The sequence below is a fragment of the Vigna angularis genome, chromosome 2 (assembly GCF_016808095.1).
Source record: "Vigna angularis cultivar LongXiaoDou No.4 chromosome 2, ASM1680809v1, whole genome shotgun sequence".
Classification (NCBI taxonomy): Eukaryota; Viridiplantae; Streptophyta; class Magnoliopsida; order Fabales; family Fabaceae; genus Vigna; species Vigna angularis.
Genome location: NC_068971.1, coordinates 28960507 through 28980167, shown reverse-complemented (window position 1 = coordinate 28980167; position 19661 = coordinate 28960507). Strand labels below are relative to the sequence as shown.

Here is a 19661-nt window from a genome sequence, read left to right as displayed (position 1 = left end):
ACATTCAAAGGAACTCCCATAACTTGATTACTTGCAAAATCATATTTAACGATAAGAATATTACAAAAGAGGGAGAAAGTGGTGGAATCAAACTTCAACATGTTTTAATCATCTAAAAGTCACTTGGTTTTAATCCAAATAGTTTTATCACGCTTTTTACTCTGTTTTCATGAACAAACTCTATTTTGAACAACTTACAATCCATTCATTGTTTTATCAACAATGAAACTAGTTAGAACATTGTATTTTTTACTAAATCTCTATGGATATGACACTTGTTATACTACAAACTACCCACTATACTTGTTGGTATATTTGGTTCTTTCGTGGCTCCTAGCAATTACCAATAGGTTGTAATCGATTACCAGATCCAAAATGGTCTACAGATAACAAAACCTACAATTTCCATATGCCACTAATACAAATAATGCATCCCATGCTTTACGCAAATCATAAACACTTAGAATAGCATATTGAGACAAGTCGTTCCATCAAATAATTATGTAATTCGCAAGTTCACTATTCATTCCATATCTAAGAAAACATGCATAAAATTCCAATTTTCTCACACATACACATGATTCTGCGTTTGAACCTCTATGCCCCATTTCACCAACAAACATACAAATTTCTCTTATCATTATAGATTTAACACACAACAATCGATCAAATCAAAATCAAACAATGCAATAGCTAAAATTAACTTCCCTCACATGAGATAGGGAAAACTCATTTATTACTTTATTTCTCCCTAGACCTCTATATTGCAAGGGATCACCTAAACCACCAATCAAAATCATGATTAGAGTTTTAAACATATCCTCGTGATTAGAGAATAATAAAGATTCATCAAGAGTAACCTTAAGTCGCATGCACAATTTTAAACCCCACATGCAATCCAAGATCAAAAAATACCTAAAAAAAAGAGAAAATGAAAACTTACTCTGGTCAACTCTTTGATCAGTTAAACATGTATAATTCCTCAAGAAGATCTATCTTATAGTATCTAATATTCAATCAAATGAAAATTGGAATTAAATGAAAATTGGAGTTAAAAAGAAGAGAGAAGGCGGAGAAAACTTAAAAAGAATGTTTTTATGAAAATGTGATTTTTATAAAACTGAACATTTTATTATTAAAATGTTATACACTCTTTTTAGAAATATCTTTATATATCTTAACCTTTTATTATGTAAAATATTATGTACTCTTTTTTATAAAAATCATCACTACTCGTTATTTTCTATATCTATTATACATTAATATTCAAAATTTCTTATTTAATAATTTTTTAAATTAATTATTGAAATTAATTAAAATAGAGGTTTAATTATGATCAATCAATTATACCGTAGCAATATGTTTTGTAAATCCACTTTTATTTCATTCACTCTTAAATACGGTTTTTTAGTTTTTAATATTTGCAATTTTTATTGCTTTTAGTTCTAATAACTTTTTTAATTTGTGTCCTAATATATCATGTTTTATTTTAATTCATACTAATAACAAATTCTTTATTGTAATTCTTATAAATATGTCACTTTTTATTTTAATTTTTCTATTGTATGACCACTCGGTCAAACAAGAACAGACGGTCAACCATTCAACGAGGAAATGGTCAACCGGTTCGAAACAATTATTAATTAATAATTAATCTGATCAATAACAACTATTAATTGACAGTTAATAAAAATAATAGTCATTAATTTTCAATTAATATGAATAATGAAAGTCATTTATTAGTAATTAATGGATCAAACCTAATTGTAAGTCCATTATAAGATTTATAAATATATGTTAGAGATGGAGGTCAGGTAATTAATTCTGATAACTCATTTTTATCACAAAATTATTGAGTAAAATCACTGACTTGAATATCGGAGTGTCTTTAATAGGTATCCACCCACACAGTTCGGACAAGAAGGAGAGAGGGTGAACAACATAACTTGGATGATGAAGGATCATTAGGGAGCCTATCTGGTCTTCAGGACAGCTTGGAATGACCTCAACCCCTAAATCAAAACATTTTGTCACCCACTATGGGACCAAGCGGCATCCCCTCTAGCCACAAGGAACGAGATGAGCGGTACAATGGAAGACAATCACCTAGTCGCCTATCCCCAGGTTTCTCGCTGTGTAATGTGCTCAACCTTGGCCAACTTTGAGCAACCGGCCGACAGATAATGTTTTTCAACTCTTATCGAGCCCTCCACAGGTGGGAATTCTAGTAGAACCACCAATAAGAACAACATCATGGACAGTCCTCTTGTCCATCTTAGCATCCCTTAAACACTTCTCAACTGGTAATGGTAATGGTGGAACAGAAATCAATTCCTTAATACAAAGAATCAATTTCAATGGTGGTTTGGGCAGTGGAGGATAGAGTTCTCTTTGCCCTCTCACAAGCAACCTCTTAAGTGCTCTGGGGTTGCCATTGATATCCTTCTTGTTCTTTCTCTTGAACTCTTGAAAAAAATGATTCACCATCCTGTTATCAAAATCCTCACCTCCGAGATGAGTGTCCATAGTTGTGCCTTTCACCTCAAAGATACCTTCTTCAATGGTTAGTAAAGAGACATCAAAGGTACCACCCCCTAGATAAAAAATCAACACATTCTTCTCACTAACGCTGGTAGCCTTCTTGTCAAGACCATAAGCAATAGTCGCAGTAATAGGCTCATTGATAATTTGCATGACATTAAGACCAACGATAACATCAGCATTCTTGGTAGCTTGACGCTAGGAATCATTAAAGTTAGTAGGGATAATAACAACAACATTCTTGACTGTAGTTCCAAGATAAGCTTTAGCAATCTCACGCATTTTCATAAGTACCACAAAAGAGATTTCTTCGGCGGAAAACTGCATATCTTCACCCTTGTAATTAACCTCCATCATTGGCTTATCACTAGGTCCAGAAAGCACCTTAAAAGGCCACAATTTAATATCACTCTGAATAGAGGCATCGATGAACCTACGACCAATCAATCTCTTGGCATAAAAAACGGTGTTATTAAGGTTCATGGCTACTTGGTTCTTGGCAGCATCACCGATGAGACGCTCGGTGTCGGTGAACCCTATGTAAGATGGCGTCGTTTTGCTACCTCGGTCATTGGTAATGATCTCGACGCGATCATACTACTAAACACTTGTTGTAGGAGTACGTGGTTCTGAGATCAATTCCAATGGATGGACCCTCACCTTTGTTGGCCATGCTAAGTTTGATGTTGTGTCAGCGGACGAAGAGAGATCTGAGAGGTTTAGAACCGCGGCTGGGTTTCGAAGTTGAGAATGAACCCTTGTTTAGCATATTACGAGGGGTGACTATCCATATTGTCACGGTCAACATCTTCATCTCTTATACAGGTCACAAGGCATTAAACACTAATATCTCGATCGTGACACATCCTAATATAGATTTTTTATTTTGGCCTTCAAACGTTCAACCGAAGACCAAACGGTCTTGCTTGCATGGTCATCCAACCTTATAGCCTAAGTCAGCTTGATATTAACTGTTTAACCTCGTAAATGTGTTAGCCTGATTGACTACACTCTTTCTGATCGTTCAAATTTGAATTGCTTCTTTTCTATTGTGGAGATGATAGGACCTTGCAAATAAAACAGTTGGCCTAAAGTGTTCGACCTTAATTGTTCGTCTTACTTTGGCCTCAACTGCTCGGCCTACCCTGGTCTCAGGTACTAGGCCACACCATGGATCTTCACCAAAGGAATCATGGCCGGCCTTACCAAAGGTCGGTGACCATGGATCTTCTTCAAAGGTGTAACATCCCGATTTTTAGGATGTCCCGATCACAAGTGAAATTTAAAAATTTTAAAATCATAACACCATTGTGGAAATCCAATTATATAATACCGAAAATAATCAAATAAAAACGAAATAAAGTAAACTCAATTACATTGTTTCTAAAGTTTATAGCACAAAAACTTTAAATAACCAAGTCTTTTTCCCACTCTCGCATCTTTATCATGCATCTGGAGCATCTGCAACATTCCTTGCTCCCGTATAACCAAAAGTTATTGATCATTACAATACACAACCACAAACAAATATGGGTAAGCTACTATAGAACAATCAATAACAATAAAATTTGTACATAGGAAGCGAACACAACTTAATAACAAATCAATCATCTACAGCGCTATCATACTAACAGAATCATTTCTACACCATGATCATCATCAACATTCTCATCATTCATACCATAACTATACCATCAAGGTTATCCGTATAATATTGTCTTCAAACACATCGTTATCCATAAACATCAACACATGTACCTCCATCAGAATTAACCTCATCATGAATCATTCATCACGAATAACACCATGAGCTTCCACAATACCATAGCTCCATAGTGAAATGAATCAGTCGCACTCTTGTACCCTACCTCACAAACCTGTAGCCTCCCCTACATGTCTGCTCGAGTAATTTTGTCATCCTGGCTAAGGAACATGTTTCCTGCCACACAAGGACAAGGCAAACACCATCACCCCTATACAAAAAAGGTCCAATGCTCGAGCACCCCCTTTTCTCACACAAGGCCAAAGGGAGTTGTTATCTCGTATCAGACGATCGATAATCTCAAGTTTTACTAAGTACAACAAGTGGACATATCCCCCACTCTTATGCTCATCAACCATACACTGAGGTACAACTCCAACACTCACTCATTCCACTCATCAGTCAAAGTTCATCATATACCTAAGTACAACAATCATTCTCATTCTTTGTCTAACACTATTCATTCATCATTATCTAAAGTCTCATTCAAAACTACAATATACTCAACATAAACCTCTCATAAGTTATACTCCAACAATAGATCAAAATAAATAAATAAATAAAATTTAATAGCAAACTAAAAATAATAAATTATTTATTAATCTAATTAATGATAGTAATCACATAATTTTCCTTTTTTATTAAACTAAAATTAGTAAGTCAATTAATATTCTAATTAATGATTATAATCTTATTATTTTTCTCTTTAAACCCAATAAATGTTTATTTCTTATTTCCAATTTTGTCAACTATTAATTAATTGATTTTATTACTCATTATTTTAATTTTAGAGACATAATTTTTATCTTATTATTATTTTTGGATCACTGCACCTTCGATTTCCAATTAATTTAAAAATTTCAGGGACATCCTAAAAATCAAAATGTTACAAAAGAAATCTCGGCTAACCTAACCGAAAGTCAGTGATCGTGGATCTTCACCAAAGGAATCTCGACCAGCCTCACCGAAGGTCGATGACTGTCGATCTTCACCAAAGGAATCCTGATCAACCTCACCAAAGGTCGGTGACTGTGGATCTTCACCAAAGAAATCTCAGTCGGCCTCACCAAAGGTCGATGACCATGGATCTTCACCAAATGAATCTTGGCTGGCCTCACTAAAGGTCGGTGACTGTGGATCTTCACCAAAGGATTCATGACTGGTGTCACCAAAATTTGATAACCATGGATCTCCATGACATGTCGCTTAAGCAGGATTAGTAACCTATGTGTCTCGGCCGTTACAACTTATTTTAGTCTTCCAACCAATCACCTTAATCAACGTACAACAATAGACAAAGACAAGTGTCGAAGATAAAACTAATCTACACCAAAAGTGGACTACCTAAAACCCCTTCGCATATTATATCATGCTTGGGCTTAAGGGGGTCTGTGTACTGTATGACCACCCGGTCAGGCAATAATCAGGCAGTCGACCATCGAACGAGGAAATGATCAACCGGTCCAGAACAACTTGAAATGCTTTAAATAAAGCTTGGGCTTGAATTTGAGTGTCAGAATATCTTTGATGACAGATACACATCCATACAACTTAGACAAGAAAGAGAAGACAAACAACAGATGAAGAATCATTAAGAAATCTATCCAATCTTTAAAAGAATTTGAAATGCTTTGACTAAGTAACTCAATCCCAACAGAAAGAATTCGTGATAGGTTTAATGACAATGTCAGCAAAGTTAACAATTTTACGATGACATTATCTCAGTATAAGTTAACAATTTTACAAATACTTTTATTTATTCAAATCAGAACTTGTTAAAAAAGTACTGTTAAACATAACTCTTTTCCTTTAAATAATAGGAACGTTATTTTTGTTTTGGTATATTTGGAAATAAAATAAATATTAAACATTTACTTGCTTTTTTTCTTTTGTAAAAGTAGCAGAATAGGTTTTTTTGTTTGCTATATTGGAAAATAAGATATGTGTTTAAACATGTCCAAAAACACGTATCTAAACAAGCTAATAAACAGAATCAGATAGAATTAACAGAAAATGTCAACTGGAAAAGTTAAAATAGAAAAAAGTAGAAAAAACTAAAATCAAACAAAATGTTAAAATAGAACCAAAATCAAAATACTGAAATAAAAAGAAAAATATGTATAAATAAATAAAACTAATGGTAGCGGTGACATTAGTAGAAAAAGAATAACCAGAGAGACCTGAAAAGTTGAAGCAGAGAGAGATGATGAGAGAGAGGTACTGTTACAGGGAAGTGCTTCCATTCATTGCAATGGTTGCCATAGAGTGCTCCAACGTTGGTGTGAACATTCTATTCAAAGCTGCAACTCAGAAGGGATTGGGTTATTATGCCTTCATCGCTTATTCATATCTCATCTCTGTTCTCTTTCTCCTTTTGCCTTTGCCCTTCGTCTTTCGATGGTTCTCTATTACCTCTTCATCATTCAAATCAATTCTTCTACGCAATTCGATACCATTCTTCATCTTCTTTCTGCATTTCTTCAGGTCAAGAGGCCTTCCACAGCTCAACCTCTCTCTCATCTTCAGAATTTTCCTCCTTGGAGTAATCGGGTATGATCAAATTATGCAGTTTTTTTACCCTATTTAGACAATTCAGATCGGTTTGAACTAGATTCCACACGTAATTTTCCTCGTGAGAGCAATTGTAAAATTGTAGTTAAGAAAAATCTTGATGATCATGTGATTGAAAATGTTGATGTTAATTTTTGCTATTGCATTGGGGAGTGAGCAGAGTGGCAGCTCAACTGTGTGGCTACAAGGGACTGAATTACACATCGCCTACGCTTGCGTCTGCTCTCAGCAACCTCATACCAGCTTTCACCTTCATATTGGCTGTCATTTTCAGGTGCATTTCTCGTTCATCTTCCAAACTTCGGTTTTTTCAAAGTTTTTCAAGTCAATTTCATATAATTAATCACTTCTATTGATTCTCACTTCTATTGATTCTCACTTCATTAATCACTCTATTGACTTTTTTTTTTACTTGCACAAGATATGAGAAGAAATTTTCAAAAGTTAAATTATTTTTTCACAATTAAAATTAAATTATACACAGATTAGCTTGTAAAATATTTCTTGGTTCATTTGAGCTCAGATTTTTAATTTATCATAAATTATATTTGGTTTATAATAAAATTATTTAATTTTTCGTACTTTTAAATATTTTTAGGATAAGATTATCTTAATAATAATTTAATGTTTGCCAATAGATTAGACTGGTATAGTGTCATATTAGAAATACCAAACGTTGGTTTCTTTAAGTGATTATACATACGTAACCTAAAATTTGAAATAATAAATTAAGATTACAACGTTATTTTTAATGTTGATTCATTACATCTTATCAACATATATTCATTTAAAAATTATGCACCTTAAAGAGTTTTCTGAATTTTGTGGGATACTGATAATTTCTGTATGTTCTCCGTAAAGGTTAAGAAAAAATTAATTTTCCCACCACCATTAACTAAAAATATCTATGGTAGAATTATTTTTTAATAAACTGTTATATTATAATAAATCATAAATTTATGCGGTTATAGGATGAATGTAAAAAGAAAAGGTAATATCAAGAAATTACCATTTTCTTATACGGATTGCATATATTATATACTAATATTTATGTTATTCTTTTATTGTTGAAAAAAATTAAAAACACATTTATTATAAAGTGGAGGAAGCACGCAATTATTATAACCAAGAATATTATACCACTAAACAGAAAGATATCTGTGAACCTTAACATATCTAAAGGCCCTTTATGAATAAGTCCTAAAGCTTTCAATGAATAATATGAATTATGTCCTTTTCACTTTATGTATATTTAAATTCAAATTTGGTGAAGGACACTAAAGAAAGTAACATTATTGATGACAATCAATTTGGACCCCACGGACAAGATATTCCTTTGAGATATGTTTATTTTCTGACAACATACTATACACTTTTTTTTATTATTTACTACCGTCACCTATTTTAGTTTTATGTGTATCCTCGTCACTCCTATTTTCATAATCTCTTTGATTAAACTTTATTATAGTAGGATAACTTTAATTAAAACATCCTCACTTGTAATAACTGTGTAAAAATTGGTTAGCTCACATTTTATATGGTTCTTATAATGTCACATGAAATTTAAAAGATTTTATACACATTAGTTTCACAATTATTACAAATTAATAAAATGTTTCCTTTTTATATAAAGATTTAATTATTCATTTAATAATTGTTTTTGTCTCTAAAAGTATTAAGTTAATCATGTACAACTTTTTTATCAATTTGGTCCTCATATTTTTTTTAATGAGATTTATTTTAATCATTTTCTTTAATAATGTATAAACGGTATTAAAATGAGTATTACTTGTCAATTTATGTTTTTTTATTTTTTTGAATTTTTTTAATATTTTTCACGTCTTACTTCAAATTATCTTACTTCAAAGTATGTAGTATTATCAATGTTACGTGCTAGAATCTCATTTTAATTTTAATTGTTGTGAAAATAGAACAATGTTATTTCCTTTAAATATGGACAAAATTTATTTTTTGTACAAATATTCTATTAAATATTTTTGAAAAGAAAAATAAACTATACTAAATTGAAACTAAGAAATAATATTTGAAAGCAACAATAATTATATATATATATATATGGAATTATTTTTGAATTTTAAGAAATTATAATATTTAACTCATTCGTTTTAATTTTTTTTTTCATGTTGTATTTGGAAATCTGATTTATGTTTTGTTTCACATTTATTTAATAATCATATTTAAACTCCAACTACATGATTTTAAATAAATTTATATGGATTTTAAAGCTAGTTTAAAAATATTTGATAAAAACTTCAACTTTAATAAAAACAACAACATAAGATTTATAAAATAACAATAAATTTTTCCATAATTTTAAAAAAAAAACATTGTTCAGTTTTTACAAAAAATGGGATTAAATTAATACTTTGTCACTACTATGTCATATTAATATTATTATGTGATATTAATACTGTCACATTATACTATATCACGTATTACAATATTAAAGTGACATGTGAAAAAAAATTCATAAATAAAAATAGAAAAAAATAAAATAAAAGTTAAAAAATAAAAAATAAATACAAATGAACTTGACAGTGAATTTATTACCAGTTATAAGGTCCTAACAAAAACAACCATATTAAATAACTTTTAAAAATATCAAGACCAAATTAAAATGAAAAGAAAAAACTAAAATATCAATTTAACTATTTTCAACAAAAACCAAATAAATATATAAATCCATATGAAATTTTTTACATATACGTCACGTTAAATGTTTCAGTAATTAAAATATATAATAATTAATTATTAAAGCTAAGAACTCCAAAATAAATAACTCTTATTAAAGATTTATTCATAGAAAAAAAATTAATGCAAAGAGAATAATGGGTCCATTCTAGACGTCAACGGGTGTACGATATTATTTATTAAATCGTGGAATATCTATGAGCAAATTTTCATATAAAAAAAAGGTTTAATCATTCACTAAGTTCCTATTTTCGCATATGGAATCTCAATTTGGTCCCTTTCTTTCTGGAAATATCAATTGGGTCCCAAATTTATGAAAATTGTAACAATTAGATCCTTTCCGTTAAATTCTCTCTAACAACGTTAGTGTTTGTCTGATGTGGCACGCTGTCTCAACCTTCTCGCCAGAGCTCCCAATTTTCTCATCCGAAACCAAATCATCAATCTCCCTGTCACCATGATGACCACGCTCCACCTCATCATCACCCTTCTCCTCTACATGGTTCTCAATCTCCCCTTCCACGTCACCCTCCTTCGTTACCTCATTTTTCTTAATGATGCTACCCTTTTTTTTTAACTATTATTCAAAAACTATCCTCATTTAACCAGAAAGGGTTTACAAATCACTTTTTAAAAGTTAATCCCAAGAAATATTAAAACTCTCTTCCAGAATTTGAACTGCGAAGTGATTCAGGGAAAAAAATGTTGTTAGAGCTTACAAATCACTCATAGAATCAGACTTCTGAAAAAATCATTACGTTCTGGAATTAAAATTTTGAAGAAATAATGACATTTTCATTTTGTTTTGTAATAACAGTTAAAAAATGAATAAAGGGGAATGAATAAAATTTATTGGTATTTAAGTTTAAGTTGCAAGCACTTTCTTGTACCTAAAATAAAATAGGAGAGCGAAATACAATGCTATACAAGCAATACCAGTAATTACCAAAACCAAATTGAATCCAGATGGATAGTCAAAAACTGTGGTTTCAAAGTTCATTCCAAATACACCTGCTACAGCAGTAAATACTGCAGCTACCAATGTAGCAGCTGTAAGAAGCAGCTCAAACTGTATTAGCCTCCACAAACACCTCGTTACTATCGCTAAAATCCCCGTCCTTCACATCCTCCCCCGATTCCTCCCTCTCACCGCTATTCTGCCAAACGACACCGTCCGCATCACCCTCAGCAACGTCGTCCGCGTCCTCAACCGAACCATCATCGTCCTCAGTGACCTTAGCAATGGGCCTGTGGGCCTCATGGAGAGGCCCATCAAGCTGAGGCTCCTCAACCGGTGCAGAAGTTTTAACAAGAACGGGCCTGGTGGACTCCGGCTCGAAATCCCCCTCCTCACCACTAACAAAGCCGTCGTTGTCGGAGTCTGATGTGGTGTCAAGAGACGGCGATTGGTCAGAAAGAAAAACAGAGGTTTGGGGAAAAGAAGACTCAGAAGAATCCATTGAAATTGAGAGAATGAGATGAATAAGAAAAGGATGAAGAAGAAGAAGAGAAAGAGATAAGGTTTTAGGATTGGGTTGAGGCGCAGTGAAAGGGTTTTAAGCTCTCCGTCAAGTGACTTCACTCAGCCACGTCAGTTAAGAAACTGACTACAGCGTGCCACATCAGACAAACACTAACACCGTTGAAGAGAATTTAACGGAAAAGGATCCAATTGTTACAATTTTCATAAATTTGGGATCCAATTGATATTTCCAGAAAGAAAGGGACCAAATTGAGATTCCATGCGAAAATAGGGACTTAGTGAATGATTAAACCTAAAAAAAACTACTGAATGTGTTTTATTATTTGTCTTACATTTAATATATATATATATATATATATATATATATATATATATATATATATATATATATATATATATTATTCTAAGAGTTATGGTTTTAATAAGATGTTATTAAAATTATTATATGTTGAACGATTATTTAATTCTCATAATTTTGTTTAGAGTAATGTTTTAGTAAGTTGATGCTGTAAAAAATTATTGTGCAAGTTAATATAATTTATTTATAATAAAGATAATCCCTTAAAAAAAATTAAAAGCAACACAAATATCATTAGTTCAAGTCAATAATTTTAAGTATGAATTAGCCTATGTTAGTAACCTCAACATGTCATGAATGTCCAATACATTAGTTATTATTAATACATGCATCAATGTTGAATAAACTTATGCTTTCACTATAAAAATTTGCATCGAGTTATACAATTCAAATTTATTTAAAATTATTTCATTTATTTTTAAATTGAAATCACACCAAATCGAGTTCAGACTAAGTCGATCAAGTTGACTCTTAGTTATTAGCTTTGAAAAATAATTTCTTCCCATATGAGATTCTTTTATTTATACTTTTTTTACCTAAAATCAATGTAGAAAAGATTATGTGAGATAAATAATAAAAACATATGTATTTATTTTCATTTGTTCACGTGTTTCAGTTAAGTTTATGAACTATATATAATTATAACTTTCACTACTGTCACATTTTTTATCCTAAACCATGTTGATGGTCCACTTGTTTGAAGGATGGAAAAGGTAGCTTTGAGAAGCTCAAGCACTCAGGCCAAAATCCTGGGTTCGTCCGTATCCATATTAGGTGCACTCATAGTTTTACTCTATAAGGGTTCCATAATCCTTTCAACATCATCTCCAACACTATCTCCTACGCCTCTTTCTCCAATGGGATCTACATCACAAACAAATTGGGTTCTTGGTGGATCCTTACTTGCCATTGAGTATCTTTTGGTTCCAATCTGGTACATTGTTCAGGTATTAAACACACTCACAAAGATTCTTTTTTCTCTTCCTTTTTTCTTTCTAAATATTTATATAAATAACTAGATTAAATCTCAATAATCATATTTTAAAATTTCTGAAATTTCTATGTTCCTTTTTATTCTTTTGGAAAATATTATATACTAATCCCTTTTATTGAGCACAAAACTTTCCGGTGTGCTTCCTATGTGTGAAAAATAAAACTTAGTATAACTTACTGCAAAAAATAACGAAGAACAACTATTTTTTTCTCTCTCACTGTTTATCTGTAAAGGAAAACTAGAAACAAAGTACTTTATTAGATTCAACTAAAAGGAAAAGTAACTTTTTAATCTCATGAGTAATAATTCTTTTACATTCCTATATATTTTCCATTCATTTCATATTATTCTTACTTACTTTTTACTTTCTTCTTTCTTGAAACAATACAAAAGTTTATACTTTTTTTATCATTTTATCCTTATAATATGTGTCAAATGAATGTAAAAGTATGTCATAGTACCGTTACTCTAATATTAGTATTTCAAAGTGATTCTTATCTTTAAATCTAAGCATCCTCCAACTAATATCACTAACAACTTTTTGACAATAGATTATATGTCATTATTTTATTAGTCGGTATATCTGAAACGGATCAATCACAAGTTATTACGTAAACTGTTATAAAAAATTTATCAAAAAAAATTGTTAAAAAAACATTTTTTTTATGGCTAAATGTAATTTAGAAATACTAAGTACAATTTCTGTTGCTTGGAAACAGACCAATATTATGAAACAATACCCAGCAGAGTTTATTGTGGTGTTCCTGTACAACCTGAGCGGGACTCTGATATCTGCTCCAATTTGCTTGCTATTAGAAGAAAATTTGAGTGCTTGGAAGATAAATCCTGATATAACATTGATAGCAATTGTGTATTCGGTGAGAAGATAACACAAATTTAATTGATACAAGAGTTAAGGAAATGAAGCTAAAACTGAGTTTTACTTTGATTGATGCAGGGTTTCTTTTGCACAGGCCTAAGTAGTTTGGTGCACACTTGGGGCATTCATCTTAAAGGCCCAGTTTATGTTTCAATCTTTAAGCCTCTGTCCATTGTGGTTGCAGCCGTTTCGAGTGTCATCTTCCTTGGTGATGCTCTGTATTTTGGAACGTATGGATTTCGTTTCCTTTTATTTATCCTTCTTGGATTTTAATTCTCCCAGATTTGAATCAATTGAAACTGTCAGAGGACACGAATATTTGATTCACTTTTGCAATGCACTTTTTGACATCTACATTTTGTTTTAAACTTTGTAGTGTTGTTGGAGCAGTGATACTCTCGTTTGGATTTTATGCTGTCATATGGGGTAATGCAAAACAAGATGAATTGAGTGAGGACTTTGACATGCGTCCTTCGTCAAGTAGTAAGAGTCCTTTGTTGCTGAGCTACAAAGGGAAAGATAACGAAGAGACCACCCATTGTTGACTAATGATTTTCGATACTGCTTTGTCAAATCCAATAAAGTCTTGTACAGAATTTACAAGAATTTAAATATATTGCGATTTTGTTTGAAATAAAATAATAAAAAAAAAGTTATTGTCTCATTGTCTATTTCTGCATTTGAGCAAGAATCTACAACATGGGAGTAAGATCTTTATCAAAATTGGTTTAAATAGAATTAGGAGTTGTTATTTGTCGATCTTAGGACTTAATAATAACTAATTCTTTGTGAATTCTAAGATCTAATATCTTTGGGCTTCACCTTACTTGCTTTATGTTATTATGAATCTAATATATGTTACTAACATCCACTACATCGATAAAGAGATTTTTAGGTTCACGAAAAATTTATAAAATGGTTTAAATTAAAAAAAAAAATATGCAGAAAAGTTTAATTAAAAAGCTTAATAAAGAAATTGTGCTTCACAAAATAAATTTATTTAGTAAAAGAAAGGTTTTATTTTATATTTGAATGTTTAACCAAAGAAATTGTTAAATACTTTGATTATATTTGAATGTTTAATCGGCATCAACCTAAAGGAACATGCCAACATCATACCAAGAGAGAAAAAAACATCTTGAATTTAACAAGGTACAACATATAATTGAAGTAACCAAGCATAATTAACAAATCACATCATACAAACAATTCCCTTCAATTCTCTTCCTAAAATAAACAATGTCCTTTTACCGATATCCTTGAAGTCTTAAATGTCTTTACTCAATTAAACTTTTACTTTCATGACACCCTCAAAGTTTGTGACTTTTTTTTCTCTATACCTTATATTATTATAAATAGGAGACATACATATTCTTATTGAGTTTATTTTTCTCAATTTTTATAAAAGTTCATCATTCTCAGAATGCTAAAATAAAATTATCTTTCTCTTAATTGATTCTCATAAGTCCGTAAATAATATATTCTATTTCAATATTTTTATTTTAATTAATTTTAATAAGTCCTTACATAATATATTATATTTTAATATCTTTGTTCTAATTGATTATGATAAGTCTCCACATAATATACTCTACTTTAATTTTTCAAAAGCTACTTTAATTAACATGTTAATTTCACTCCCAACTCTAATTAATTTTTAGCAAACACATGCACAACAATTATTATAAATATTAGGGTTAAATATGTTTTTAGTCCCTAAACTATAGGCCGTTTTTGGTTTTCGTCCCTCTTTCAAAGTAAGGTACAATTTGGTCCTCATTCTTTTCGAAACTTTGGTTTTAGTCCTCAAAAACTAACACTGTTAAAAATGTGCTGACGTGGCTAACGGTAGACTGACACACGATTTTTTTTTCAAATGTTTCTCACTTTTTCTCCCCTTCTCTCTCTTCCTTCCATCTTCCACCCAACTTCATCCCTGATTACATCTTTTTGAGTCTGCATATCAATGCTTTACTACATCATTGGCATTGTATCTCCCGAATCATTGCCCCGTCAATTAAATACATTGTCGCACATATTTTTGAAATATTTGACTATGTCCCACCACATGTCTCCAGCCAGATCCCGTGTTTTCTTTTATATATATATATATATATATATATATATATATAACCTCTATATCAAATCCAAGGAACACAGCATTTTCATCAAAAGCTTTGAATACCCTCTTTCATTTCTTCCAAGAAAAGGCTCAGAGGATCTCAAAAAAGAGCCATAGAACACTTTTCCATACAGCCATGGCTTGCTGGTCTGCAGAAAATGCCACAAAGGCCTATCTCAACACACTGAAAATGGTTAGTATTCTCTTCATGTCTTGATCCTTAACCAAAGTTTTTTCCATATACAAAAGACAGATACAATCTCTGGTTTTAATCTACTGATCTTAACACAAATCTTTGTTACAAGAATGATTGAGATGAAACACCGAAAACAATTCTTGTAACAGTTTTTTCTGATCTGGTTTTTGGTGATTTTTTCTGCAGGGTCAAAAGGCCAAAGAGCCAGCAGTTGCAGAGTTCATAGCAGCACTAGCTGCTGGCAACAATGCACAACTGATGGTTGTGGCATGTGCTGGTGCAGCAGACTCCACCACACTAATGGTTGTGGCATGTAACCAGTGATGAAGTTGGGTGGAAGATGGAAGGAAGAGAGAGAAGGGGAGAAAGAGTGAGAAACACTTGAAAAAAAAATCGTGTGTCAGTCTACCGTTAGCCACGTCAGTACATTTTTAACGGTGTTAGTTTTCGAGGACTAAAACCAAAGTTTCGAAAAGAATGAGGACCAAATTGTACCTTACTTTGAAAGAGGGACGAAAATCAAAAACGGCCTATAGTTTAGGGACTAAAAACATATTTAACCCTAAATATTAATACAAATCATACTTGTACATAAAACAAATAATATATATATATATATATATATATATATTCTAATATAGTTTTGAACAACCACACATAAGTTCCAAACAACCACATTAAACCAAACAAATTTTAGTTCATGATACACCCCATCACCTTTCTAGATAATTATTTTTCCTGGGTCTTACATCGTTTTTGATACTCTTGGTTTTGTCATGCAAACTTTCCTTTTAAAGTTAGCCTTCATTATTTTTAAGCCTTTTCTTGATTTCTCTCTTTTGGACCTCTCAATTTGTAGTGTTTTTGGTGTTATAGGCTCTCTTATGAGGTGAACCAATCCCTTAAGGTAACATCTTAGGGGATGAAAACCTAAAGTGGACTTGAAGCCTTGGTGAAGGAGACAAAAAGAGGAGGAGAGAAACACTTGGAGAGGAGTAGCTTTTCATTGGTTATATTTGCATCTTACTCTAATTTTGAATTGTAATTTGTTTTATTTTGCTTCTTATAAACTTGGCCTAATTAGGTTTCTTGGGAAATTGTTTGGTATGTAATTTCATCTCTTAATTAGAACCTTATTGCTTTTGTTAATTGTTCATAGTTTAATATGTGTCTACTTGCTTATCAAATTTAATTCCCTTTGCGAAGTTTGGTGTAAGAGGGCTTGAAGTAAACTTTGACTAAGAAAGACTAGGTTATTAAGTAATCCTTTGTGATTCACCTATCTTTCTTAGAAGTGAACTTGAGCTTCTTTTTCCTTTTTAAGTCTCTTAAGGAATTCTTTTTGAAATACAAGTTTTGTTTGTGCATATCATATAGAAAATATTGAAAATGTTTAGAGCAACTTCTTATCAAATTGGAAGTGATTCTAGTGTGGAGTCTCCAAAAAGCTTAAATAAACTAGTCCAAGAACTAAAATCACTAAAAATTTGAAGGAAACAATAGGCAATTTTAAAAAGGAAAAAGGAGAAAATTGAAAGAGATTCTCATCTTGTTATCCTAGAAGAGGAGCTTAGGCTTCTTAATAAAAAAAACAAGAGAGAGTTTAAGAAGGACAAGGAGTAGGAGTCATTTAAAGAAAAGCGAGTTAACCTGCTTCAAGCCCTCGAGCTTAGCATCAATCGGTACCGATTTTGCACAGCAGAGTTAAAATGTATTCGATTGTTAAGAGCGGAAAGCGTGTTTGGTCAATAAAATGGTTCCTTTAATTTTCTTATAAAACTTTTATCGAACAGTTGATGTGCTGAAAGTTTAAAGATTGTAGGAAAGAGAAAAATCACACAAATGATTTTTATCTTAGTTCAAATCAGCAGATTCTACGTCAGTTGTTAATCACTATAAAGAGTGATTAACTGTTTCACTAAAATCAGTTTAACAATTACAATAAGATGAATAGAAATTAAGAACAGCAAAAACCTTTTGTTCGACAAACGAATGGAAGAACCTTCCTTCGACAAACGAATCGGAAGAGACAACTCTGCCAACTTGAAGAGAACTACTCCGACCTTTGATACACACAAAGCACAAGCTTTTCCTATTCACAAGACTTAACAAGAGTAAATACTATCACTTGAGAACTTCCTCAGACAAACTGTATTCTCAAATGGCATAAATAAACCCTCTAAAGGGTTTTACAAAAGTTTATATAGCATATTGGTCTGAAACTGAAAAGACCATTACAACTGCTAGTGATAATCGATTATTCAAGTACGTTACAAGGTTTTCAGAAAGGTGATAATCGATTATCCCGAGGAATAATCGATTATCTACGCGATTTGGGTAGTTCTGATTCATAGAATAATAAATTATTTCATGTAATAATCAATTATATGTGTGAATAATATTTATTTAAGAAAGCTCATGATAATCTGCGCAAACTTTCTAAAGATAGTAAAACTTTTAAGTCTTTACATTATCAAGGTTATTCCTATTACAATTGATTCTACATAGATACTTTTAAATAAATTCTAACTAAAGTCTTTAAGTAGCATCATCAAAATATTAATTTTCAAGACACCAATGTTCCTTATTGGTAACACAAAAGACTCTCTGACACTTAAGTCAGTAAAAAAATAAAAATCTTTATAAATGTTTATAAGAATTAGTACTCCTTAAAAAAATATTAGTTGTATTTATAAAATCAACATAAATTTTGTAGTAATAAATAATAGTCAAACACGTTAAATTATTAAAATTTAATTATTGAGTTATTTTATAATTAAAAAACTTAATTTACCGTATTTAACCCTACAGGAACAATAATAAATATAGATATTAAAAAGATGCACTACTTTATAAGATTTCACGTGCAAAAACTATTAAGACATAAGAAATGTTGTTTTTTTTTAAAAAAAAACTTGCGAATAAATGATAAAAACAAAAATGAATGAGAGGAAAAAAAACGGAAGAAATGCAACCCTGACAAAAAGCTAAGTGAGAAAAAAAGTGAAAAGAAGGCGTAGAAATTATAACACTAAGTTGATGTTAAGTGTGAGTGCAAGAGAGGAAGAATTCCAAATGTAATGTTAAATCTGAGGAAGAGAGAAGAACGCCAAAAAGTAAGGATTTTTGAGAGAGAAAGAGAGGAAGAATGCATAGCTTAGCGAGGAAGAAGAAAAGTATATTGTCATGTGTGAAATCCCACGTAGGTGTGGAAGATGAAAGCATTTCCTCTCAAAATGTATGCCCACGTGTCACAGAGTGGCATTGCCCAATGTAAGGATTCTATGTAACCACGTTTCGATGTTATAGTGTGTTTAAATTTCTCTTTTTAATTAGTTCTGGTAATTTAGAATTTCTTTTGGTTGTATTACTTTTTAAAACTTTTTTTACTGTTTAAAGTGTATTATTCATTATTTTATGTAACCTGAAGAGTGTATTTAAATTTTTTTCTTTTAGTTAATTGGAGTAATTTAAGACTTTTTTATTGTATTACTATTATTTTTATTTTTTTTGTAATTGTTTAAAGTTATTCATATATGTGAGTGGAAGATTAATTATGAGACGCAATTGATACAGTGAAACAAACTAGTATTCTCTTCTTTTTTATCTCTTTACTTTCCATATTATTTATTGTTGCTTGTGTTAAGGAAGGAGGAGCAGGTGCTAAAATAGATATAACTAAAAACGTCTTTAAATAAATAAATCAGTTAAAATTTCATATAATATAACTCATCAGATATAATTGTCATCAATTGATTACTGAGTATATAAAATTATTGTTTAAATATTTTTTATTAGACATTACCAAAAGTGTCTGAAAGAATTTAAAACATAATTTAACCCTAACATTTTATGTTTTTTTATTTATTTTTACGTAATAATTATTAGTAATAAAAATTCTTATAGGATATAAACAAATAGCATTTGATTCTCTATTATAATTTTAAATTATCACAAAAATAACCAACCTTGAAGAAAAAGTGTTATTACAAATAAATAGGTCAAACTTAGTTCAGTCTGTCGTCTATTTACAATTAAATAG

General features: G+C 31.0%; 1 protein-coding gene and 1 pseudogene across 2 annotated transcripts; one reads left to right on the top strand and one right to left on the bottom strand.

Annotated features, from left to right (window-relative positions):
- Window positions 1-2335: 2335 nt before the first annotated feature.
- Window positions 2336-3214, bottom strand: LOC108327468 (heat shock cognate 70 kDa protein 2-like; annotated as a pseudogene).
- Window positions 3215-6458: 3244 nt separating this feature from the next.
- LOC108327929 (WAT1-related protein At5g40240) lies at window positions 6459-13963 on the top strand. 2 transcript variants are annotated; one of them, XM_017561665.2, is made up of 7 exons: window positions 6459-6703; window positions 6788-6853; window positions 7035-7148; window positions 12131-12374; window positions 13141-13299; window positions 13380-13531; window positions 13678-13963. In XM_017561665.2, the coding sequence occupies exons 1-7, from the start codon at window positions 6507-6509 to the stop codon at window positions 13844-13846; spliced, it is 1101 nt and encodes a 366-aa protein (XP_017417154.1). In that variant the 5' UTR covers window positions 6459-6506; the 3' UTR covers window positions 13847-13963. The 2 variants fall into 2 exon arrangements, with proteins under 2 accessions (XP_017417154.1, XP_017417155.1); XM_017561666.2 differs by lacking the exon at window positions 13141-13299.
- Window positions 13964-19661: the final 5698 nt, after the last annotated feature.

Coding starts and splice junctions, on each gene's coding strand:
- LOC108327929 (XM_017561665.2), top strand. CDS start 6,507: ATGATGAGAGAGAGGTACTGTTACAGGGAAGTGCTTCCATTCATTGCA. Junction 12,375..13,140: donor CAATCTGGTACATTGTTCAG/GTATTAAACACA, acceptor GCTTGGAAACAG/ACCAATATTATGAAACAATA. Junction 13,532..13,677: donor GATGCTCTGTATTTTGGAAC/GTATGGATTTCG, acceptor TAAACTTTGTAG/TGTTGTTGGAGCAGTGATAC.